The sequence below is a fragment of the Podarcis raffonei genome, chromosome 12, assembly GCF_027172205.1.
Source record: "Podarcis raffonei isolate rPodRaf1 chromosome 12, rPodRaf1.pri, whole genome shotgun sequence".
NCBI classification, from domain to species: Eukaryota; Metazoa; Chordata; class Lepidosauria; order Squamata; family Lacertidae; genus Podarcis; species Podarcis raffonei.
In genome coordinates this window covers 25,956,714-25,983,946 of record NC_070613.1, presented here as the reverse complement: position 1 = coordinate 25,983,946, position 27,233 = coordinate 25,956,714, and the positions used below count along the sequence as shown (strand labels likewise).

Genomic DNA, 27,233 nt, shown 5'->3' with positions numbered 1-27,233 from the left:
AAATACAGAAATAATATTTCAAAATAAAAAACCCCAATTTAAACCCATCATTTTTTTTAAACAACAACAGAGTAATAATTCTAGTGCAGATTAACAGGAGACAAAAAAATAATCACCCAATGGCCTTTTTGAACAGCCGTGTCTCTGCTATGTTTTATGGATTTTCTAATTGCTACCAAGGCTTTTGGCTGTGTCCATTTGGTGAATAATAATAATAATAATAATAATAATAATAATAATAATAATAATAATAAAAAAAAAAAGCTGCTCATTCAGTGATCTCTGGCAATTGCAGAAATCTCCAGCAAGAAGCTGGAGCTGTACTGGGAGAGGGACCCAGGTCACCTTTCAACTGGCACACAACTGTGTCTCCTGAGAAAAGTTTTAAGAAACCAGCTGTCAGCGCTGCCCAAGGTCCCAGCTCACACAAGACCAACGCTGCTTCTTTCTCTAGTATAAAAGTCTGTATTGAAGTTCAGTTTCACTTCCACACGCGCAGCGTGCAACGCTACGTCTGTACCTTAGACCGTCGAAGCTCCATCTGAATCTCCTCCCCCTTGACACCAGTTTAAGATTCTAGCCTTACTCCACCTCTTCCTCTGTTCCTTCCTTCTCTGGGTCCGCCTGCTAGTCGGAGTCTCAGCCTTCCTAGACTCCTCTGACGCTGAGTCCCCTGACTCTTCCCCCTCCCTCCTTCGGGCTTTTGGACCTGGCTCCCAATCCGGGTTTTCTGCTGTCCCGCGCTCCTCCACATTTGAACTTGGCGCACGCGCGCAGCCTCCCACTTTCCTTCTGACCGTTACACTTGTGTCACTGCTCCCTCTTTCGGGGAGGCTAGCTGGACCTGGCCTTCCCTCCGTTTCCCCACTTCCCGATGGGGGCGTGGTTATCCCTGACTCATCTTCTCTCCCCGCTGGAGGAGAGGCTGGTCCTGACTCATGTGACTCTTCCCCCCCACTGTGCTCTGGTGGGGGAACTGGTCCTGATCCTCCGCTGCTCCCTTGGGAGTCCCCGCTGGTCCCTTGTTTCTGGAGCGTCCCCCCCCTGGGACCCCCCTTGCCCTTACCATAGGCGCCCCCTTCTGGGAATCTTCTGATTCGCTGGAGAAGCTCATGGAATCTCTCGGGTCACTGTCATATTCCCCTACGCTCCCCTCTGATTCCTCTCCTCCGCTCTCTTATTTGCTCTCTCCCCTGTGCTTCTGCTCCTGAGCCGCTGACATGAACAGTACCTGCTGGTGGTCATTCATACCTGCTACTATAGTTGTGTGCTTTTGGGAAATGCCTTTGTTTTAAATTTGCTGTCCGGGATCTAATTAGGTCTTCAAATGAGTTTCTAATCTTTTAATTGCTCCTTGGAAATTTGTGTGTAGGGTGCAGACTTTCCCCCCTTCCCTTCCCTTTCCGAAACCTTATATTTTGTTTAGACAGTTTCTTATTTTCCTTTCTTCACGTGCGCAACCTCCCTGCCAACCTCCCTAAATCTGAATTATTTACTGTTAAAAGGGAAAATGGTTGAGTTTAAATACCAAAGCAGAACTACAATCCCCTTAAAATATGCACCCGCACAGATTCAACATGCTGATAGTGACTTTGTATCTTTTTGGCTTAGGGGAGCCACAGTGATATGGAAGATTATGTTGAAAGACAAGGAGAAATAGGGCAGCTGAATCCTCTTCAAGTTGCTCTTTCATTTCTGAAACAATATGTCATTGTAATTTTTGAGTATTACTGGGATAGCTCAGGAATAACTTTGTGCAGTGGGATGAACTATAGAAAACTGATACGTTGAATGACAAACATTTCACAGCCTTTGATTAAACCACATCCTATTCGTTTCACTTGCGTAGTAGATAAATACAGTTGCATATATATTGCTGTTCTGCATTCCTTTTCAGGCCAGTGTTGTGAATGCTTTATTTTAAGGGCCTAATTGGCTTCTAGCCCAAAGATAACATGCTGACTTCAATGACAAAGATCCCAATAAGGTATGATTGTGTGTAATTACCACCTGTTTTGCTTCTGCTCATGCATTCAGCAGCTTATCTGCAATGGAGCATTGGCTGATACAGGAAAGTGAATGCAAACAATGGGTCAGATTCAGACCTGGCCTTGCTTTGAGTAGACCCAGAGAAATGAATAGGAAAAGTGAGCCATGACCAACCTAAGTCCCATTGGTTTAAATGGGGCTACTCTAAGTGTGTCTAAGTTTGAATCTGATACATTGTCAGAAACTAAAGGCCAGATGCTTCTGAGAAGTCTGCATTTTGTTGAAGTGTATTCTGGGAAGTTATATGGAAGAAAAAAACCAGGCAAGAACAGTAGAATAGCCCTGTTGGATCAGACCAAAGGTCCATCAAGCCTTTTTGGGTCCAGCAGTTGCCTTCAGGTACTGAAAGCAAGGCATGAAGGCAGAATTTGCTCATTGCTTCTCCCCAGCATCTAATGTACAGAGGCATACTGCTTCTGAACACGGGCGATGACTAGGTTTAGCTACATTCCACCCTTAAAAGATATCCCAATGATTATATAAGCAAGCTCTCTAGTCAACCAACAGGGTGGTGCTATTCCTTATCCTCAAGTGTTTGACTAAGGTTCTGCTATTGTATTGAAGTGCCTTATTGCATATCTTAGGGAACTTCCTAGGAAGAACAGATCTATGCTGGAATCCTGTGCTGTTGGTTTTAATTCCTGCAACACAACTTTTAATGTGTGGAGCTGGCTTAGGAAAACTCCTCAGTGGACTAGATACATAGGAAGCTATCTGTGCACATGAAAATCACCATATTCCAGCTGTATGATAAGAAGGCTCTAAGGGATGTTGCTATTGCAGAGAGCAGTGGTCCATAAAAAACAGATTGAATCAAAGTTGCAAATGTTAATTGAAAATGGAATGGGAATAAATTGATTTTTGCACATGTAAATTCTCTCACTTCCTTTAACAAGTCATGCGCTGTCAACCCCATGCAAGGAACTGCCACTAGGGCACTGACATTTCTCTTGCCCATTGGCCACGCTGCGTGAGACTGACAAGAGTTGGAATCTAACAACATCTCAAGGGTCACAGGCTCCTCATTCCTACAAGCAGTGGAGAGCACACTAGTCCCTTCCCAACTCCTAGTAGTAAAGCACACTTAATTGTGAATTATTATAACTAATTAATTGTTTTCCTTACAAGCTGGGCTTGCTCCTCAAGATCCTCTGCTGAGGTTCTTTCTGAGTGCTCCTACTTTGGATGCTGGCTGGCCACCCAAGGCTGCTTTGTAGTATTGCTCCATCTCTGAAATTCTTTCTCCAAACACATTTGTCAAGTGTCAACTTTACTATCATTTAGAAATCCAACTGATTTTTTTGTTTTGGTTACTCAAGCTTTTGGTACCACGTCATTTAAATCAAGAATTTTAACTAATTAGCTGCTGTTTTAACCACTGTTTTGTGAGCTGTGATTTGATCTTTGTGGAGAAATTAGTTTCGATTAACATTATTGTCGGGAATTCAAGCCCATATTAGGAAAAACTGGCAACAGTCCCAGGCACCCGGCTTGATTCCCTGTTGACCTCCCTGGCTGCATTCCCCAGCAAGCGCAGGCAAGGTCTCAATAGGCGATTCTTCTCAAACATGGGAAGAACACACACCCTCTTTCCTGCCCCCTGGCAGGGGAAAGAGATAGACAGAAACGTATTTATATGCCTTTATTTCTGTCTTTGCAGCGTTACAAAAAACATGACTGCTCTCTTCAAACTCCAGCAGTGTAGTGACAAACACTTCCTGCACTTCCTGGACAGGAACAAACGGAAGAGCTCATATTACACTCTGAGCTAATTCCGGTGCTTCGCACTGTGAATTGACTGTCCCTCTGTTTCCCACGGACAGTCCCAACATTCCCATCATGTTTACTTTTCAAGCTATCAGTTTGCAGCAGCATTGCATCCATATCGTAACAATTATTACCCTGTCTTAAATATCGCCAGCTGCCTTATAGTCATTGAATATTGGGATATTTTTAAAGACAAGTATCTGTCTGTAATTGTATAGTATGTTACTGTTCATACACCCCCTCCATGTTTGTCTCAACAGCCTTCCTTGCACGGGTATGAGGCCTATACACATCTCCCCATGCATGCTGGTTTCAACACTGCAGTCCTGGTTAAATTAAACCATAGTTCCCTGTTGCATCTGAAATAGAATTGTCTTCTACTGGCTTTGCCCCTTCAACTGTGGTCTCTTGAAACTACTGTTCTGCACAACCAAACCACAGACCTCTGTTTTAATGTCATTTTACTGACATTAAACCATGGAGAACTGTAGTTTAATGTCAGTCTACTAACCAGCATTAAAACACACTTCTCCATTTTGGAACTGTAGTTTAAAGAGACTGTGGCCAAAGTGAGCAAGGAGCAGGGAAGTGGGTCTGGTCACATACAGGCCCAACACTCACACCCAGCTTACAACCGTTTATGCAGCCAGGAACATTACATCACAAAGATATTGCGAAATGCTCATACAAAGCTGTTCAGTGCTGCCGTTCTTTGTCTGGGTCACTGGGGCCTTCCTGTGTCTAAGCGGTTGTGTGATTTGTTACCTGGTTCTCCTTTCCCCTGCTATGGCCCTGGAATTCATAGCCAACTGACCTCCGGAAAGCTGCCACACTGCAGTTCTTGAGAAGGGCTTTGGAGACCTATTTGTTTTTGGATGCCTATGCATGTGTAATATTTCCTTGTTATGGTGTTCTTTTCAGCTAATGGTTTTGTTGAAAATGTGTTTTATATTCTGAGCTGGATGTGTGCTTTTTTAGCACCGCTGGGTTATTAATGTGGGTCTTTGTATAAATTGCATTAATTTTTCTTTTTAGAAATTATGGTGATGATTATTGAAGTTGTAATTTTAAATTGCTTTATGTCAGCCAACTTGAGAGAGTTGAGCTTACTTAGGAAAACAGCTTATAAACATTTCAAAATAAATAAAAATGTTCTTTTACACGTACTTCTTCACTGGCATCTAATGTGATTCAATGACCCTTTCTTACAGATGTAAAATGAAATGGCTTTGTCTATCTGCTTCTTCTACTTTTTATTCTGTTTTTTTTTTGTTGAATCTTGTTACATTAACAATTTTTTAAAAAAAGAATTAAAAGTGTAATTGAATATGACCCACCACTTAGACCAAAGTACTTGGAATTAATTCAGTTTAATTTCACTGAAATCAGTCCACAGAACCAGTTACGCCAAAGTGTCTGGCAATTAGTACATGTTCTCGGTCTTAACAAGTTTGTAGATCAGTTTGCTAATAACTTTTAAAGAGGGAGATTGGCTTTGAGAATTTGCAAATTGAACTTGGCAGTGGCTTCATGTATCCTCATTAGGGTTCAGCTGAAGGATTCCTAATGTCTCATGGCTCAGGTGATGTCCAGTACACATGCTGGCACTGGAATTCACCCACCATTGGACATTAATTTTGGGCAGTTTAACTAAAATTTATGTATTTTTTAAATAGGAGCAAGAAGATCTTTCAGACATTATTTTATTTGAAGAACCATTGGTATCTGGCATTTAACTCTGCAATCCTGTGAGTGTCTACTCAGAAGTCATCCCAATTGACTTTGATGAAACTTACTTGCAGGAAAGTGTGTTTAGTTTTACAGGCTAAGTAACTACTGAATAGTCCAATAAATGCAGCCAGTTGCATGGTTTTGTTTTGTTTTGTTTGGATATATTTGAAGTATGATGAAAAAAAGATGATAATGTTTCTGACTAGTGCTGGGAATTAAGTAAAGTAATCCTGTCATTCTACTATGACTCCCTTGATATGCACCATGCATTCAGTATCCCCCCCCCGCAAAAAAAGCAACATACAAACATATGTGTGTTGTTAGGCTCGATTCCTTTTTCTTTTTGGCTAGAAGCATACCTTGAAGATTTGTTGCTCATTTTTCTACAAGCGGAAAGATCAGCAAGATTCTTAAACTCCATTGGACTCAATTATGCTGCTAAATTGTGCATATTAATCAGATAGATGGTAGCAATCTATACTCAAAAGTAGAGGGGAAACACATAAGCTGCTGTTGTAGATACATTCAGTGGGGCACAGAGTGGTTGTAAAGAGGAGGAAATAAATTAGATGATAGAATCATTCACTAGAGGAAGGCAAGCAGCTGCTTCAGAAGCATTTAAAGTTAGAGGGGGAAAATGAATCTATGTTAGGCTGGTGTTAATATTTGAATGGCAGAGCATTTGTGCCAGTGGAACCTTGGAGTGGAGCTCAGGAACGGAGACACAACCTCAGATCCTTGGTTCAAAAGCAACATAAAGCCATGGGGCTACCTTTGAAGGTGACCCGGAAACTACAACTAATCCAGAATGCGGCAGCCAGACTGGCGACTGGGAGCAGCCGCCGAGACCACATAACACCGGTCCTGAAAGACCTACATTGGCTCCCTGTACGTTTCCGAGCACAATTCTAAGTGTTGGTGCTGACCTTTAAAGCCCTAAATGGCCTCGGTCCTGTATACCTGAAGGAGCGCCTCCACCCCCATTGTTCTGCCCAGACACCGAGGTCTAGTGCCGAGGGCCTTCTTGCGGTTCCCTTACTGTGAGAAGCCAAGTTAAAGGGAACGAGGCAGAGGGCCTTCTCAGTAGTGGCTGTTAGAATAAAAGGTTTCTGATGGGAACTGTGACAAGATAAACCCGGAAAAAGCCAGGATGCCAATGGATGGTTCTGACATGTGGGTTGAGACGTCACGAGGCAGGGATCATAGATTCTTGCTGTGGTATACATGACGGTGTATGTTTTGACTCCACAGAGTGGGAAGTGACGGAGACAGGATGTTTGTGTTACTGTATTCTGTGAAGTGGGACTATTGTCCTTTGTTCATTTTCTCTTTGCTGTCTGATGCTAGAGAGAGAGGGAGCCATGTTGCAATGCTCCGTGTGTGTTTATATGTAAATAAAGTAGATTAGTCAAAATGCTGAGTTGCTGAGGTCTGTTACACAAGCTGAGAAGAATCTGTGGATCCCTAAGTGTGCCGATGTCTGTTGGCATTGGTTGCTGTGATGTTTGGGCTGAATAAAGCTTTTGAAGCTCCCAAACAATCGACCAGGAGGCAGAGAACATGCCAGTCGGGTATGTGTGTCTGCCAGGGTCCTACTCGAGTGTAGGACAAACTCCTGACAGTGGTGCCCTCCCTGTGGAACGTTCTACCATCAGATGTCAAAGAGATACCTGAAGACAGCCCTGTTTAGGGAAGCTTTTAATGATTGATGGTTTAATGTATTTTTAATCTCTGTTGGAAGCCACCCAGAGTGGCTGGGGGGGGGAACTGTTTTTTTAAAAAATTATTATTATTATTATTATTATTATTATTATTATTATTATTATTATTAGTGGGGCCAGGGTTAGTTTTAATGTCTGGACCTAAGTCTGTCCAGAAAGTGTTGATTGCTTGTGGGATAAATATTAAACTTTATTAGAACAAAAGACAGTGGTGGCTCTCTCCACTTGAAGCAATATTGGTGGAAAAAATAAATATGAGAAACATCTGGGTAACTTATAAAGAACTATTATGAGAGGTAGATTAAGATTTAAAATGAAGGAGGTATGAAGAAATAAGAGGACTAATAACTGATTGGCTGCAATATCATCATTCTTAATGAAGTATTTAGGTTGAATAAAAAGAAAGGTTTTTCACCTAAAATCTCCCAATTCGAAAAAGAATTGTTGGAAAATAAAAAGAAATTAATTTCTAAAATGTATAAACTTCAATTGGCAAACAAAACATGAACCAGTCAAATCAGTGCTTATACACTGGGCGAGGGATTTTGGTTATAATATTGAGTTAGCTCTGTGGGATTACGAATCTGAAATTTAAAGCATATTATACTTTGAAAAAAAATTATATTAAAATGATGTCCATTGGTATTTAACTCCTAGCAAATTAGCTAAAATATATAAATCACACTCTAACATGTGCTGGAAATGTGCACTGGTGCACTGATCCTGACTAGGCTAGACTAGTGGACTTCAGCTAGCAGGAAGTGAGTGGCCAGCTTTTGGGCTGTGTTCTGGGAACCAGTACTGGGTTGTGGCCCAATATAAGGTGGGTCGCAACCACAGCACCACCACCATACAAATGTATGGTAAAAAGGGAAATGAAATGGGTCCCTAAGTGCATGTTTGTGTTGAAGGTGGGTCAAGAGTGCAGCAGAGCAGAAACATCGCTGCAAGTGCGGAATATAGAGCCGAACAGAAAACAATCCCTAGTTCCATGGGATTGAATGGACCTTACTCCCATGCATGTGTACATAAAATATAGCCCTAAGGCTGCAATTCCACACTCACCTGGAACTAAGTCCCATTGAACTCCATGGGAGTTACTTCTGAGTAGACATATATAGGCCTGCATTGTTAAGATGCTTCTTTTATATCAGTATCTAAATGGATTTTTTTTTAATCCTTCCATGATACATAAGAGATTTCATTATTCAAAACTGTGCACCCATAGAGAAAAATAGAAAAAAAAATGATAGCACAATTATTAATATAGAACTCTTCCTCTGACACGCAAGGCTAGCTTGAGATTCTAGAATTTGATAACAGAATTCTGTAGTTCCTCGTATAATGTAATACTTCAAATTGCTGTAAAGTCAGCGGACGACAATCAGCTATGAAATTAACTGCCCCCTGGGTTTTAAAGAGGGCTAAACTGCTAATTTACATGTTAATTAGCATTTGGTCTAAAAAAGTAGTGAATGTAATTCTACAGCATCTAACATTTAACAATGGAACTTATCTAGACGTTGCATTTAACAGTAGCTTCCCACTTCTCGCTAGATATTTCTGAAGTTCCGATAATGAAAGCAATCTCATTATTCTAAACAACATGCAGTTTTCGGGGATGACGCCTGCTAATTTATTTGCATAATGAGAAAAGTAACAAAGCAATCACATTGAATCAGGTGTGTTGGTTCTTAATAAGGCCCATCTAATGGCATAGATTTGTGGGTTTAAAATAAAGACTTGTATAAACTGACATTTAAAATGGGAATGTGCTGCCTCAAGTCATAACAAGTCACTAGACTGTGTTCAGTGGCATTTGATAATTCTATTTCTGCTATCCAAGCACTGATTCCATAAATGTGATTGCAGTAATGTGCAAGTTAAGTATCTTGGAAGAACTCTGCCATAAATTAATACTCCAGAAATGAACATGTTGCATTAGAAAAGCATATATAACATTGATTTCCATTTCCAGATGAAATTGGAGTAAGGAGCATAATATATAGAATTCATTTCAGAGATGTCATAGGGCTATTAGACCTTCCCATCACTGCACATTTTCAAAATGTAGAAAATGTTCACTGTGGTCTTTGGATGGGCCCCTTCCTGATGGCATCATGGCATACAGAAGTTTGGTTAGCTGGGGTCCAGGAAAGGGTCTTTTCAGCAGTTGCACCCACCCACCTTACAGCAGGAGCGCTCTATGCGAGCCCAAATTTGTCATTCTCCCACTTTTCACTTTCTGTTCTGTGCATGCAGTATATCATATTTGAGAAGCCTTGCAGTGCCCTCCTCAGCTTGGCACCCAGTGTGAGGGAACTGGTTGTACTGCCCTAAATCCACCTCCGCCTACAGAATGCATTCCTAATGGTGATCAGGGAGATGAAGAACTGGCTGCTTGCCCAGACATTTCCAGACCATTAACATTACCAATGTCTGTTGTTTTGGTTGCTGTGGTTATTGCACAAACGTTTTTAGTCCCGCCTCCCCTCCATCCCTGCATGTTGCAAGCCGCTTTTAGTATTTTTAAAAGGGAAAGTGGTATGCCATTTAACAATAAATGAATAAAATAAAATGAATATATAAAATGCCACTATGAACAATTTTATGCCAATATTTGCCCCTTGTGGAAGGAGATGGTAGTCCGTGTTGTGGTAACTTCCAAATTGAATTATTATTACAGTGCAGTCTGTGTTGGGGTACCCTTGAAGGTGACATCGAAACTTTAACAAGTCCACAATGCAGCAGCCAAATTACTGGTTGGGATTCGCTTCAGAACTCATACAACCCCCATTTTAAAAGAAGAAGAAGAAGAAGAGGAAGAGTTTGGATTTGATATCCTACTTTATCACTACCTGAAGGAGTCTTAAAGCGGCTAACATTCTCCTTTCCCTTCCTCCCCCACAACAAACACTCTGTGAGGTGAGTGGGGCTGAGAGACTTCAGAGAAGACGCGAACCCGGTTCACCAGATTACGAGTCCACCACTCTTAACCACCACACCACACTGGTGTAAAACAGCTGCAGTGTTAGCTGGTTCATTTCCGGGGCCTATTCATGGTGCTCACATTTAAACTCCTAAATGAGTTAGGCCTCAAATAGCAGAGAGGTCATCTCCTTGCCTTCAGACCTCTCAGAAGTTTGGGGGTGGCCTGGGAGTCGGCATTCTCTGTGGCAGCTCCTCGGCTGAAGAATGTCCTCCCCACAGAGTTTCACCTGGCACCTTCATTGTATTGTTTCCACCATATGGTGGAGATACACATCCTTACTCTGGCCTTTGACCAAGCATGTGTTTTCAGGGCCCACCCTATTTCTGTGACTATAATTTAACTGTTTTAACACCGAATTTTAATTTGAACTAAAAATTACATTGTTGTACCCTTCCTTGGGACCTGGTGGGGAAGGATGGGGAATAAACTGAAAAAATGAATGAATAAGCCTTTCTTTTGACTTATCTTTGTGTAGATTTAGATAACTTGTCTAAAAGCAATTCACATAGAAAGATAAGGGCTGGGAAGGGTGCATAAATAAATTTGTTTGATGCAGATATGTAAGCGAAACATTAAAATCTGCCTCCGTCCATCAGAGACCGTTTACCTTCATCGTTTAAATCCCTGCATCCCTTTATGGAAAAATATTAGCACAGGCTTTAGGGTAATTAGGATTCAGTATTGCCCTCATATGCAACTAGGCATGTTGTACAAACAGCTGCTCTGTTTGTATCGAACAGTGTTGATTTTAAGTTTCATTAAGTAGCCAGGCTCTATCTTTCTGGAGACTCATTCAAGCTTTTCGACATGTCTTACATATTAATTCATTAACTGGAATTCATTTGGGTGTGTTGGTGACATACATCAAGGGTAGGCTGACATTTCATAGTTAAAACACATCAGCTAAATTGCAAGCTGTGCATCTGGGCCTGCAATTCCAGCGCAGGCCCCAGGCAAGAGTGCCTTTTGTGGGGAACCAGCTCACCTATCACACTTGTAAATAGCAAGCTCTCTTCATCTGCAATTTAGGAAAGGAATAGCATGTAAACATGCAATGTTGTGTGGCATTGCATTTAGCAATACAGTTCTACCTTGGAAGTCGAACGGAATCTGTTCCGGAAGTCCTTTTGACTTCCAAAACGTTCAGAAACCAAAGTGCGGCTTCTGATTGGCTGCAGGAAGCTCCTGCAGTCAGCCAGAAGCTGTGGAAGCCCCATCGGACTTTCAGCTTCCAAAAATAGTTCGCAAACCGGAGCAGTCACTTCTGGGTTTACAGTGTTCGAGAGCCAAAACGTTCAAGAACTAAGCTGTTCAAAAACCAAGGTGGAAATGTTCCTGAGATCCCTCTTTGGACTCTCAATTTCACCAGCTGTCCCCACCTCGAAAGGGGGACCTAGTTTTGGTGTAGGAGGGTTTTTTAGGGGGTGAGGAGGTACAGCTGGAGAGGGAGCCCGTCCCTATCAAAAACCCTCCATGCGCCCACAACAGTTCCTTCAATTTGCAAATGTGCTCACAGAGCCCAGAAAGGTTGCTGACCCCTGGCCTAATAGGGTAGCCATTGTGGTGACCCTGCCAGATGTTACTGGAGATGGAGTCCATTCAACCCTAGCCAGCAGGACCAGTGGGCCAGGATGATATGAGCTGTAGTCCAGCAACACTTCGCTGCTGAATTTATAGTAGAAAATGTGTGAGCAGGGGAGTTGCTGCTGGCTTCTGGCCTTGAATCTGAGCCAACCACAGTATCATGCAGAATGAAGTTCAGAGCACTGCCGTCGTATGATTTCCTGGGTGGTGGTTGATGCAGTGGAGCTTTGCATGGTAGGAAAGCTAGATCCATTTCCGTGGATATGTGAGATATGTTTATTTAAAAGCCAATGGGTTTTTTTTAAAACAAAACAAAACAAAACAAAAACTACCACCTACCAGGGAAATATGAAAGCTTGGAAACAGAATCTGACTCATTCCTAGCTAATCACCACCACCACCACCACCACCATCAAATAATCAGCAATTTTAACAACTGAAGGAGCATCTCCACCCCCATCGTTCTACCCGGACACTGAGGTCCAGCGCCGAGGGCCTTCTGGCGGTTCCCTCACTGCGAGAAGCCAAGTTACAGGGAACCAGGCAGAGATCTTTCTCGGTAGTGGCCCCCGCCCTGTGGAATGCCCTCCCATCAGGTGTCAAAGAGAAAAACAACCAGCAGACTTTTAGAAGACGTCTGAAGGCAGCCCTGTTTAGGGAAGCTTTTAATGTTTGATGCATTACTGTATTTTAATATTTTGTTGGAAGCTGCCCAGAGTGGCTGGGGAAGCCCAGCCAGATGGGCGGGGTATAAATAAATTATTATTATTATTAATTATTATTATTATTATTAACTAGCCTGTCTACCTTGCGGTAAATTCTCTTGAGTTCAGTGGCACTTACTTCCAGGTAAGTGTTTATAGAATCACAGTGCAAACCTATCACTTTTTGATACGCATCTTCTCACCCTTACAGGTGCACTAATCGGGGATATTAGCATACCTCGTAGGGCAGTGCTGAGAAGCATGTGCTGTCATTTCTCTATGAAGTTTAGCTTGTTTTATAAAATATAGGCCATTTGTTCCTTCCATTGCCAATCTGTCTTCCCCCCTCCCCCCCCAGAGCACTAAATCTAGTTTTAAAATTAAAAAGAGTTTTATTGCTTTTAACCATGATCTTTTATGATGGAGAGCAGCCAAGACAAACTGACTTGATGCATCAACATTCCATTTTCTGTTTTGCATAAATCACTAAGGCTGAGAAACATGAGGGATATGGGGGGGGGGGGAGAGAAAGAAAGAAGGGATGATGATGCTTAGAATGGATCGATCTGAGCCCGGAAAATTCTGACAAGTAGAAAAAGCAACTGAAGCTGCAAATAAATCCTTTTGTATAGGGAAGAGGGATTATAGGATTAACTTCACATGTTTTGGATCTGAAACCATTTTTGTTTTATATCATTACCAGCCTTTTATAGACTAATTGAGTGGTGTGGAGAACAGCACTAGCTGATTTTTTTTAATAATATAAAAAAATAAAGAATTCATGATTAACCCAGTTTTGTCTGAGGAAACAATGGGCCAAAATTGTGGCCTTGATTACACTCGTGAAATTCACGACTTTCATCAACAACACTGTCCCTCATGAGCATTGGAACCTGTAATCAGAAGTTGATTTGCTGTTGAGTAAGGCGATGAGCAGGATATTAAGGAGGAAAGAGAAAACGCTAGTCAAGAGAATGCAAAAGAAGATTCCTTTGGAGTTCAACTACTCCCTGTTCGGAATTGAAATTAATAGCCTGATCCAAAGTTCTTTGAACTGCATCCATAATAGGACAGCGACAAGTAAAGCAGATCTGTTCCCCTCAAAGGCAGGCATAAGAACATTAATGTTCGGCAAACTTTTCACTAGACTGCCATATATAGCTTATGGGTTGTATTTGACTTTGTAGGGGAGAAGTGGAGCCATCCCTTCCCCTCTGTGATGTATGTGAGTGTCTCTTGAAGCAGTCGGCTCCCCGCCTGAATCTTACTGGGAAAACCAGATGTGATTCTAATTGTGTGATTGCAATTAATATGTCCATTTTTCTGCTTTTAAAAATAAATAGCAGGGAGCTACAGGATCAGGACTTCAGCACACGAGGAGTGGAGATATAACCCATCCCTGCCTGCTGAGGTCTTGATGGAAAATCCCACAATGCCCAGCTGCTATTAGCCCTGGGAAGGAAACTTCCCTACTATCAAAATAAATCTACATTGGAAGCATAAAAATATTCCCCCCTCCCCGATAAATGGATAGACAACACGACAACTCTTGCAACCTATGAACAGATCACTTTCAGATGAAGGTGATGTATGGACAAATTTAATGATATTTGGAACGTATTTATCAAAACCATAGTGACTCATGAACAGAAACATCCATCCCAGGGTGCAGAGCAGCACAAGTGTGGATTTTCATTGGGACCATGGTATGCAATTAACACAACTGATCCTCAATCAGCCATGTTTTCTTAAGGGTGACAGTGTCTTAAGACATAGGTGCATCTGCCTGATTACATGAGTATATCACATTATGTAATAATTACATACAGAGCTCAACAAGACAACAACTGGAACCCACCAACAACATATGAATCGATATGGCTAAGTGGACCTAACAACCCCCCTTCCCCTCATACACGCAAACAAAACTCACTGCAGTCAACTAAAGGCAACCAACCATGCCCTGGGCCCCCCAATCTCTCTCACTGCCAACAAAAATTAATAAATCAATAGAAATGGAACCTGCCCACATGATGCTGACACAAAAACCTTACACATACACTATGTAGAACAGGCATAGGCAAACTCTGGCCCTCCAGATGTTTTGGAACTACAATTCCCATCATCCCTAGCTAACAGGACCAATGGTCAGGGATGGTGGGAATTGTAGTCTCAAAACATCTGGAGGGCCAGAGTTTGTCTATGTCTGATGTAGAAGAATTAGTTTACTACCCTACTTCTCTCTTCTCCTCCAACTTTATAATGTCTATAATATTAATTTATCCAATCAAATATGACTGATCTGTAGATCAAGTTCTATGCACTGCAAGCAGAGAAGCTGGATGTACTTTTGTAACCCAAGAATTTTTTTAAATAAAAACAATTAAAAAATACACACATTAAACATAGAAACAATTTGACACTGAAACCAACCCCATGTCGTAATACTTGCGAATATTACATGGTAGGCTGGATCACAACCCAAAAATAATATTACTTGATACCAAGTGGTTCAACTAGTCATGTGAATTGGTGCAACTTGTCAGGTCATGTAAGAGCATGTCACCACAGGAATATGACACAATAAATTAAAAAGAAGCTACCAACTCTACAATTCTATGATTCTATATGTACACCCTACCTATATTTTACATGGCTATATCTTGAATGACTTTTTAGGCTTACCTGCTTGTGAGCATGATCATAGGAATTGATGTGGTTGTCAAATTCGTGGTGTTTATGGTACTGCTTGTCACATAATTCACAGTAGAAGTTAGCCTTCACATCCTCTAGAGCCCTTGCTGCTGCCTTCTCCTTTTCAGCAAAATCCTAGAAGGGCAGAGAGAGAGGAAAAATATTTGATTATTTCCAATTGCCAGTTTGGTTATTGCCAGTTTTTCACCGCAAAGTCCCATGTACTTCCCAGCCCTACCATTAGGCAGAGTGAGGCAGTTGTCTCCGGCAGCTGATTTTATATACTGTTTCATATACTGTTTTATATACTGTTCATACAGATGAATATACTAGTGAAAATAACATGCAAAATGTCTTACTTTAGGGGAAAGCACTTCAAAAATGTGTAATTAGGCAAAATTGCATACACCTATCCCTATCTGCATCTCGACTTGGGAACTGGTGATGCCATTAGCTATTTTTCCTTAGGCAGCAAAATATCTTGGGTCATGGGGTTCTGGCAGTACCATGGAGGTCTGTAGTAAGAAGTTAGCATCTAAACCGCTAAGCCTGATCAATGGCTCAAAGGTAAGATGCGTGACTCACTCGCTGTTCTGAAAAAAAACACTGCAGTGATATGAAAATACTCTTCAGGTTGATCTAAAGGAACTCAAGCGAGCCTTTTACTGGACGTCAGTCTTTGCAGGCAGATTAAAGCAGCATTTACCCTCTAGACTAATTACTCCTTCAGCTGTACTTTAAAACAGCACTCAACAATGCAAAAGAACAAGAGCACAGAAAGAGAAACATTATAATGACAGGATGTTACAGTACAATGATTATGGCCACTAATCCCCTTATCAGTACAGAGTGCAGCTAAGAGAAGCAAAAATGTACGAATGTGTACACGTGCTGGGGGAATAAGCTAAGCCTCTCGGGAATGCTAGTTTTGCCAATGAGTGTTTTACATGTCAAAGCTTTCAGCTGCCATACTGTACTATAAAAGCTGAGAACCTATTTTAAAGCCAAGGTGAGGCAAGGTGCCTAGAGGGAACAAGAAAGTTAGGGACTCCTTAAGGCTTAAAATTAGGAGAACAACTCTGGGTTGCAGTAATAGCAATTCTGCTACGAATTGATTAAATAAGATAAATAAGCCACTAAGAGACTGGCAAGACACAGGAAGTGCACATTCTTATTTAATCAATAACGTAATTTTAAAGTTAGTGGGGCATAATCCAGCAAGATGAAGTCCAATTGAAACAACGGGAGTAGCTTGAAAATTTTATTTGTTGTACCTTGTCCATATGGAGAAAGGGCAGGTTATCAATTATTTTAAATCAACTGACCAATAATTGCCATGACTGAGCTTCTTATCTCTTGCTTTGAACTACACTGAAAATAACCTTGTGCTGATCTGTGACCAAACCATTGATTGTCAGGGTGAATGTATTTGTTAGTTTAAAAAGTCATATCAGTCCAAAACTCTCAGAGAAGATAATAATAATTATTATTATTTATACCCCGCCCATCTGGATGGGTTTCCCCAGCCACTCTGGGCGGCTTCCAACAAAATATTAAAAATACAATACAAGTAAGGTAAAGGTAAAGGGACCCCTGACCAGTTGTGACCGACTCTGGGGTTGCGACGCTCATCTCACTTTATTGGCCGAGGGAGCCGGCGTATGTGGCCAGCATGACTAAGCCGCATCTGGCGAACCAGAGCAGCGCACGGAAATGCTGTTTACCTTCCTGCCAGAGCGGTACCTATTTATCTAATTGCACTTTGATGTGCTTTCGAACTGCTAGGTTGGCAGGAGCAGGGACCGAGCGATGAGAGCTTACCCCGTCGCAGGGATTTGAACCACCGACCTTCTGAACGGCAAGCCCTAGGCTCTGTGGTTTAACCCACAGAGCCACCTGCATCCCTTACAATAAAAATACAGGCATGTTTATTTGGACCCAAGGATACCTTAAACTTCCGGAGTCAAAACAGAGCAGCAGCAGAGACGATAGAAGCCTTATGTAGCTCAGGACCCCAATATTTCAAGACTGCCTTTCCTGACATGAACTGATCTGGACTCTGTGATCATAATCCGAGGCCCTTCTCTGTGTGCCCCCTTCATGGGAGGTCGCAAGGATTGCAACATGAGAATGGGTCTTTTCATTGGTGGCTTCCCACTTGTGGACTGTTCTTCCCACAAAGGCTCATCACTATCAATTTTTAGGCACCAACTTGTGGAGGCTGTTACGAGCCAAAGTGGGACAGGTGTGAAACCCCCCTCCTCTCCTACTCACTGACAGAAAGCAACCCAGTCAGCTTTCTGTTCCAAATTCATTTCTCTAAAGAGAGAACGGGAGAAAAATGCCCTTTACAGAATGCCATCTTTCAGATTCCTGCTTTTATATATGCTCCAACGAGGCACAGTTCCTATTTTTTTAGTACCTATCTCCGGTGAAGCATCATGCTTATTCCTCCCCCCCCCCCCTTTTACCATTGTTAGGGGGTTGTCTGCTTGAAATGATTTTAGTGTGAGTCAACGATGTTGTCATTATTCAGGGTTCAGCACCTTCCTCAGGGAAGTTAATTCCTGACTGTGTGGGTGGAGGCATCTTGTCTCAACTGAACACAGATAAATTGCACACGCACCGTGCCGCGCACAGCCTGCCATTTCATACATGTTAGCTGCTGAGCTAAATTGGAGGACAATTATGTTTTTCTAATACATCTTGAACCAAAAAGAACAAACATGCTATTGGTGTTTAAAACAGCAGGCCAAATGCACTATAGATCAGGCTGCATTAGATCGTGAAGCTGAGGCTCCGATACTTTGGCCACCTCATGAGAAGAGAAGACTCCCTGGAAAAGACCCTGATGTTGGGAAAGATGGAGGGCACAAGGGGACGACAGAGGACAAGATGGTTGGACAGTGTTCTCGAAGCTACCAGCATGAGTTTGACCAAAGTGCAGGAGGCAGTGGAAGACAGGAGTGCCTGACGTGCTCTGGTCCATGGGGTCACGAAGAGTCGGACACGACTAAACGACTAAACAACAACAACAACAACAACAACAAATTACATTACATGATGCACTGCAACAATTTGTAGTTTTACAAGATGTAACACTAAGGAGGTGGGGTTCACAGCCCAATTCATTCCTTAGCCTTAGGAGTGTTACACCAAGATCGTCCAAAAGAGAACACAGTGCCAACTTGTATGTAAAGATGCAACTAATAATTGCTATAATTTAAACAGAAATGCAATCAGTTCTCCCCCCCCCCGGGGGGTACTCAAGGATACACAGTACCAGCACCTTTTTCCCCCTAGAAGAAAAGCACTGAATACAATATATCTCATCATAGTGGGAGGTGAGCAGGTGACCCCCCCCCCCCAGGTGTTAAATGTTGAAGGGAAATTTTATAGCTCCTCCTTTCCCTTTGTATTGTTTTCCCCATCCCATCTTTTATACTAGCTTTGGATTGGACAGCTCTTCAAATGGGGGGGGGGACTCCTGTAAAATAGAGGATTGTCCTCTGTCAAGTAGGACACATGGCTACCCTATCTGGAGGTGAAGGTGATAGAGTTTGCTGGAACAACCATCTTGAAACTTCCTAAGGAGTCTCCCGTTTTATTATCCTTACTTATCAGCATGTGAGTTCAAAAGCCAAGAACTATTAGATTGAAACGGGGACCTCTCAATGCTCTTTCATTCCAAACCATAGCTGTCACATCCACCCTCTTTGAGGAAAGGTTAGCTAAAAAGAGTTCAAGTCATGTTGCCACCACCAAGTGGCTTCCTGCAATCTGGTCAGAAATAGCACATCTCTATGAGGTTTCAGTGAATATTATTGAGCATGGGGTACTATTGAGCACAGGGCATGGCCTGAGGTCACATGATGTGTCAAATGTTGCTAAAATGAAAAAGGTCTGGATTGGGTCAGTACCTGGATGAGAGATCATGGAGTAAAGTCTATGGAAAAAAGAGACTGCATCCATGTATATACCCTAAGCTTTGGAGGGTGCAGAGGGTGTGCCAGGTGTGCTCAGGCACAAACTAATGTGTAAAATAAACAAGAGATTATGGCAAGGAAAAGAAAATCTTCCCAAAATGAACTGTGTGTGTGTGTATGCACTCAAGGATCTTAAGCCTTCACCACCTGAGTTAATAAAGCAAATGAAAGAAAACCACACTATCTCAGAAGCTTTGGGGGGGGGGGGCTATACCTTTTGCCAGTCTGATGTTGCAAGTTAACCACTGTTACAATGCTGACCAAATACAGGCATGCCATAACTGCAAGGAAAATTCAGAGGGCATTTCCCAGCCATTTGAGATCACCATTCTGACTGGCAAAAGATGAACACCACTATATATTTAATTTTTTTAATGCAAATCTTAAATCTGTCAAAAATAGATAAGAGTCTCAATAAATGAGATTTGGGGATTTAAAAAATATTAAACTAAACACCAAGTGACAAGTGACAAACATTTAGGGGCAGTGCTCCCTCATATGAAATAGCATGTCTCTTTCCACAAAGCCCATCCACCATGCAGAGTAAATATGTCTGTAAATGTAGCATCAACTTAGCAGCAGACTCTTGTTTTAATGGGGGCCCTCCTCCCAACATACAGTCATGGGGGGGGAGTGCACCCTCTTTGAATTCTGTAGCTTTACTTATCAGGATATAATAGCAATCATTTGTTCCTTAGCAGGTCTTAAAACCTCAGATGAATGACGACACATGACACATTACACCATGTCATGATTTATTTAACAAAAATAAAGCCAAGATGAAGAAATCAAGTGTGAAAAACTAAGTACACCTTACTGCTTCCATAGGAATTAAGAGGCTAAGTAGCAGACAGGGGCTGCTAATCAAATGCCCTTGCTTAATTGATCATCAGAAAGTAAAAAGCTGAAGTTTAGCGGTTTGCTGGTCTGGATCATTCGGGTGTGTTTTAACACAATGCCAAGGAAGAAAGATGATACAATGCTCTTAGAGAAGCAACTGCTGCTGACCATGAAACTGGGAAGGGTTCTAAGGTCATCTCCAACCAATTTTAAGCCCATCATTCTACACTGAGAAAGATTATTCAGAAATGGAAAACATTCAAGGTAGTTGTCAATCTTCTCAGGAGTGGATGTCCCAGCAAATTAACCCTAAGACCAGAGTGCAATGCTCAGAGAAATTGCAAAAAACCCAAGAGTTGGTATATCTCAGGCTCTACAGGTCTTAGTTAGCATATTAAATGTTAAAGTTTGTGACAGTACGAAGACCGAACAAGTATGGTTCGTTTGGAAGGGTTTCCAGGAGAAAGCCTCGTCTCTCTAAAAAGAAGATGGCAGCATGGCTTTGGTTTGCTAAGTTGCCTCTGAACAAACCACAAGACTTCTGGAACAATGTCCTTTGGACAGATGAGACCAAAGTGGAGATGTTTGGCCATAATGCACAGCGCCACATTTAGCAAAAACCAAACACAGCAAATCAGCACAAGCAGCTCATACCAACTGTCAAGCTCAGTGGTGGAAGGGTGATGATTTGGGCTTGTTTTGCAGCCACAAGACCTGGGAACCTTGCATTCATTGAGTCGACCATGAACCCCTCTGTATACCAAGGTATTCTACAGTCAAATGTGTGGCCATCTGCCCAACAGCTGAAGCTTGGCTGAAATTGGGACATGCAACAGGACAAGAATCCCAAGCATACCAGCAAATCTACAACAGAATGACTGAAAAAGAACAGAATCAAGGTGCTGCGATGGCCCAGTTAAAATCCAGACCTCAACCCAATTGAAATGCCGTGTGGGACCTTAAGAGAGCTGTGCATAAACAAATGCCAGCAAACCTCAATGAACTGAAGCAACATTGTAAAAAAGAATGGGCCAAAAATCCCCCACAACGATGGGAAAGATGGGAAAAGTCCTACAGAAAACAATTACTTCATGTTATTGCTGCTACACGCTATTGAATCGTAAGGTGTACTTAGTTTTTCACACATGGCTTTTCCATTTTGGAAACGACACTGTAATATGTCGTGTGTCGTTGTTCCTCTGAGGTTGTATTTACCTAATTTTAAGATCTGCTAAGGAACAGGTAGTTGTTATTATGTCTTCATATGTAAAACCACAGAATTCAAAGAGAGTGCACTTTCTTTTGCCCATGACTGTATTCCCACACTGCATTCCAAGTACACACTCCCACAGCCTGTCTCCCAAGCCATTTTTGACCCTTTAGTTTGCCCGCACTTGGCATCCAGAAATCGGTTAAAAATAAGCATTGCTGTGCTATTTCTTCTGTCTGCTACAGATCTTCATTTGCAAACACTGTCAATGACCCATAAATTCCAGAACGCCATTCAGGTTTTTTGCACTTGGAGTTTATGCAGCCAAATGATACTGTAACCCTGAAGCAGCACATCACATTTTTCTCTGCCAGTTGGTTTCTCATGCTCAAAAAAATGTCTCATTTGACAGATTCTCACCTCTCAACTCTTAAAGTGTCTGGTCTAGCATGGATGGTCTAGAAAACTATGATATGGTGACAACCCAGGGACCAGCTGTTTCCTCCACGTTCTCCACACCCAAAGATTTGGATTTAGTTTAGCCTTCTCTTTGACATGGTAGCTTTCTGTTCTAGGAATCTCTCTCTCTCTCTCTCTCTCTCTCTCTCTCTCTCTCTCTCTCTCTCTCTCCCCCACCCCACCCCACCCCACCCCACCCCAATCAGGACTATTCCATCATGTATAATGTATTTCTCTTTCCTCTTGGATTTAATGTTCCTATGTGGGGTTAATTGTCTGCTTGTTTGGTTATAAGTCACTTTAGGTTGCCCTGTGCAAGATAAAGAGACTGTCAAAATTAATAAACAACAAATAATAATGTAGACTGGAATGGCAGCTTAAACAAAAAGGTTGCAATCTCTTCTACTGTTTGTGAGAAGAACTAAGCCAATTTTCTGGGGCTACCCAGTTAGGTTACATCACATCATTTATTACCTAACTCCTTTCCACTGAATGTGCCTAAGATCCTACTCCATCTTTGGATTTCTAGTACTATTCTATACAGTATCAGGAAGTAATCGACACTGAACAGAGGTTAACTTACTTCTGAGTAAACACACATATAATTGCCCTATGGATACACGGGTCCTCCTTTCCTACATTTTCTGTTTCTGCCTGTTTGCTCACATGATGCCTATAAGGCCCTTGATGTAAACTTCTGTTACCCATCTGACTGGCCATGGGCTCTCCCTCAAGTGGCCTCAACTGAAGGCTGTTAATTCATTAGCCCCTTAAATAAAAGTATAATGTTCATTTAATGAAACAGTTAAACTATTTTTTAACTGAGCTATCCTGAGATTATGTTAGGGGGAAAAAACCCTGTTAAACCTACTGATTGCTGTTTTTAAGCTTACTCTTATGACCTATTGTTTTAATAACATTAATTATTCACAAGCCTCTCTGTATAATTAAAATGCATAAATTAGAATGTGGATGCAATAGCATTAATTAAGTATAGACACATTTTGTAGAAGTCAAGGCTAGGGTGTGTGTGTCTACATTCCTAATAAGCAACATTTGTGGAAAAGCCGGGGGGGGGGCGGATTTTGTCATACTGGCAATCATCCCAAATCTAATTTGTCTCTTTCTCCTCTTTTACTGATGATAAACTGTCAATTAAATATTTACAGCTTATTCCACTCCACTGAAGACAAAATTCTAATTGTTTGGGAGTAAACAAGAATAAAATGCCCTTTTGTGAGAAAACAACTGGAACTTTCTGCTCACAAGTACTTGATCCTTCCAATTCTATCCTCTTCAGCTGAAACAAACACCCAGTTTGCTTTCTACTATACAGATGGTTTTAAATAGCAACCAATTAGCTCTCATGTGCATTTTAAGATAATCACATCTACCTCCATTGCCTGATTGCCTAATTATACTTGTCTGCCATGGGGGGCGGGGGTGGGAAGCCATAATTTCAAACTTGCTTATTGATCTGAGGCAGGTACAGTGATTATTACATCATGTACAGTTCCGAGAGGTCAGGAATGGTTCTCCCTTTTAAGTTGTTAAACTTGAGAACAGTAAAAAACTGCACATTATTCCAGCAAGTCCAAATCATAAAACAATTCACTTCGACAAAAGGCACATTAGGCTCTAATATTTATGTATCGTGCTTTCAGTTGTAGTGATGAGGCGGAAAACCTGTGCCTAAGTGTTGTTGAGCTCCAACTCCCATCAAACTTGACCAGCAACGGCAGGGATGATGTGAGTTGCTGGAGGACCACAGGTTCCCCACCCCTGTTGTAGAATACTTTGCACACACCATAGGGATGCTCATAGAATGCTTTTTGGTCCTTCACTAACTGTGAGACCTCTTGGCCCAGAGAGCCATACTCCTAATCACTCGTACATACAGATTTCAACAAAAAAACCCTCATTTTAAAACAATTAGCTCCACTCTATAATAAATATTGCAAATCTCCAAGCATTCCTTCCTCAGGTGACAGGTGCACTGCAATATGCCAGCCACTGCTTTCAATGGGAGCTCTATCTGTGGATCCCACTGAGAGACTGGTACAAAGTTGACTGGTGGGGAGGACGTATTTTTTATAGATAACTAAAGCCACACAATAGACTCAATGCACCATTGGCAACAACTGTCCTCCTTTGTATTGTATCTCATTGTCGCCAAATATCTGACTATAAGGTTCCTACAGCATAGTTGAAGAAACCATGGGATTTCATGATAAAGGGGCATTTTTCATGATATAAGGACTTGGGGGGGAATACAATAGTTATATTCATATGAATTTAGTCCGGGATGCATATCATTGCGATAAAAGGTTGATCTAGCATTTTCCTAAACATATCAGTTGTGCACATAGCAGAAGCACTTGTACTGAGCACTAGTTGTTGCTTTGGCTCCTTCTGGTGAAAATACAATTAATGGCTTCTGACATTTCAATTTCTGATATAAGAAGAATCAATGGAATGTGCAGTGTTACTGAGTTTCCTAGAATGTTGCTGCAACACGTAGTCAATTAGAAATCATTTGTTAAATCCAAGGTTTGCAAGGGATGCTTAATAGACTGCACAGCCATTAAAGTATGCTGACCTAGAAAACAGCATGTGCAGTTTTGCTTTAGAAATTGATTGCCAGGATCTCTGCCCTGTTCAAGTTGGCCAAGGGGAAAAAGCAGGCCACTTTGCCCAGCAAAACCTGGAGAGAGATAGGTAAGCATAAATCAAATGCTTCCAGATGCTGAAAGGGTGTTTTTTTGGATCCACCGTTCTGAAAGGAGTACAGAATAAATATCAAGTACTTTTCGCTTTTCCTTAGTTATTTCCAATTAACTGAAGTTATCACAAGGGCTTGCTAACAGGTATGATGGGCAACTTGCCCTCCAAAAGCAGAAAGGTATCACCAAAATAAGGACACAGGTTTACACTAACTTATATGTCCAGATGTAAATTTAGAAATAGGTACAATAATTTAAATAGAAATCAGGAAGTCTCACCATACTGGGCAAGAGTGTAAACATCTGGAGGCCTGTGTGTGCCTGCTCAGCCTTTTCTCCCTTCTTGTGGCCTCCCCTCGGCTTAGTGCCCTGTGCGTGCGCACCACTCGCACAGCCCTAAATCTGCCCCAATCAAACTGTCACCACCTGGCTAAAATTATCACTTGAAATTATTATATTATTGGCCCACATTAGCTTTGTACTGCCAATTCCCACACACTCATTCTGTGTGTGTGTGTGTGTGTGTGTGTGTGTGTGAACGGCATGCCTATTAGCTATGCTCCACATTGGGGGCAGTTTGGAATGAGTGTGGGGGGGGGGTCACATGAGCAGGAACTCCTGCTGGTCTGAGCTGTTCAGATGTAGGAGCCCCACATCTGTAGGCACACTAATGCTGAATGGATGGTTCTGTGGGCTGGAGGGCATGTCAGTGTCCTGAGGGATCATAGTAGGTGCAAATCAAGTTGTCCCATCATGTGTTTGTTGAATACATGGGGGAGAGATTCATATAAGCAGCCTTATTGTTAAGATGACCTTTTCCTCATTCAGTTGGGTGAGAAGCCTCTCCCATGTCTTCAGATAGTGCCTCTTGTCCTCTTTCGACATTCAGAACATTCTGTCAGAATCCCCATAATTGCCTACCGCTATCCATTGCCATTTACGTAAGTGTGATGCCAGATAAAAAGTGCCAAGCTTTTAGCAGATTTAGATATTCTGTTCTTCAGGAGAGGAAAAGAAGCCTAATGGAAATTTGGGGTCGGATTTCTTAAGAGCGCTTTGAGAAGCTGCAGCCCTGCACTCTGTTTTGTGAGCTTAAGTCCTATTAATTTCATACCTATTGCAAGACAACAGAAATAAATCGGAAGTTCCATTTCATTTAGTGGTTCTCAAACTAAAACAGATAAAATGCATTAATACTTCTTTTCTTAGAAATGTATAATCAAGCATTGCAACACAGGATTCTTCAATCAATACTTTGATTGCGAAATTGCAAGGTACACAACTGAAACTGAGTGTACCACTGTCCAGCCAAGGGGTGCAATTTCCAACTGGCTATTTATGGCATGCATATACAACCCTTTACTGGCTGGACACAAATATTTGTGGCTTAGCTCAAAAGAGGGCCATCTTCAGGAATAAGGCAGGTAGGTACATCAAGGCTTTGGGAAGAAAACTAGACTCTATTACTAACACAAGTTGATCTACAACAGAGGCATACCCTCCAACATCCCTCAGATGAAAACAGGAGGAACATTTCTCAGTGCTCAACCACCATTTCTTTCTCCTCACCCCACAACCCCAGCAGAGCATTTCCTATGAGAAGAAAGCCAAGTGCCATCACCACCACACCAATGGGACACAGCACACACGCCCTCCAGAATCCTGAGAAAAATCCCTTAATCCTGATTTTATTTTATTCTTTGGTAGATTTACAAAAAGAAAAACACACGGCAATAAATAAATTTTAGAAAGGGGGCAAGATTAGACATGGATGCACAAAGAACTTTAAAAAATAACAATCAAGATACCTTATGCTCCACTCCGCTCCCTCTTTCTTCCCTCCCTGGGTGGCCCTGCGCTCTTCCTTCCCCTCAGACTATGGCGGCTGCAGCCTCTCCTCCTCTTCATCCGCTCTCCAGCGGCTGCAATGAGCTGCCCAAGGGAGGAGAGGCAACGGAGAGGCAACCACTTGCTCCCTTGCAGCTGCCATCTCTGCTGCGGCTGCTCAGGACAAGCCCTGGCTCATCCTTCTCTCTGCGCTCAGCGGTGGTGGCACTGGTGGGGGAAATAGGGACATTCCAGGATCAAATCAGAAGCTGGGATGGCTATCATAATTCTGGGAATGTCCCTGGAAAATTGGGACCCTTAGAGGGTATGCAGACGCTGTTGGACTCTAACTCCCATCGTTCCCAGCTGATATATCCAAATGGATGGCAAAGCAAAGAAACATCTCCTCCTAAAAATACCAACACATATAGCAATCCATGAGGTCACAGTTCCCATCATCCTTGACTACTGGCAACCCTGACTATTGGCAAGCTGGCTGAGGGCCACAGGTTCATCATCTCTGATCTAGACCCCTTTTGGTGTCTTTTTCTTAAACAGGCCCTAACATACTTTTTATTCCACCACGCCTTCTCTTAATTTGTGATTTGGGTGTGGGTGTTTTATAATCTGATTGTGTTTTGTTGATTTGTAATATTAATAATTACACTGTATCGTTTTAGTATGTAAGCTGCCTCGTGAAACCCTGGAACTGAAACCCAAGGTAAAAATAACATAAATGAACAAACAAAAGTGTGTGGCATGAAGAATCCTGGCCAGAGGTCTCTACTTCTGCCTACCTGCTAAGCAATCCCTGATTTTCCAACAAAAAGTGATGGTACCTTATTTTCTGGAGGGAAAAAGCAAAGCTCTGCCTCTCCTGGATGCAGTTAACTTTCCCTAGCAGGCCTATTGATCATAAAATTAATAGCAGCTTTTCATTTATTGT

At 42.0% G+C, this 27,233-nt stretch overlaps 1 protein-coding gene across 1 annotated transcript in view; it reads right to left on the bottom strand.

Annotated features, from left to right (window-relative positions):
• ZNF804B (zinc finger protein 804B) overlaps nt 1-27,233 on the bottom strand; it is a 193,755-nt gene that overhangs the window by 10,303 nt on the left and 156,219 nt on the right. The window contains exon 2 of the mRNA XM_053409930.1: nt 15,234-15,377. Coding sequence (XP_053265905.1) covers nt 15,234-15,377 — 144 coding nt within the window. The remainder of the gene's footprint in view (nt 1-15,233; nt 15,378-27,233) is intronic.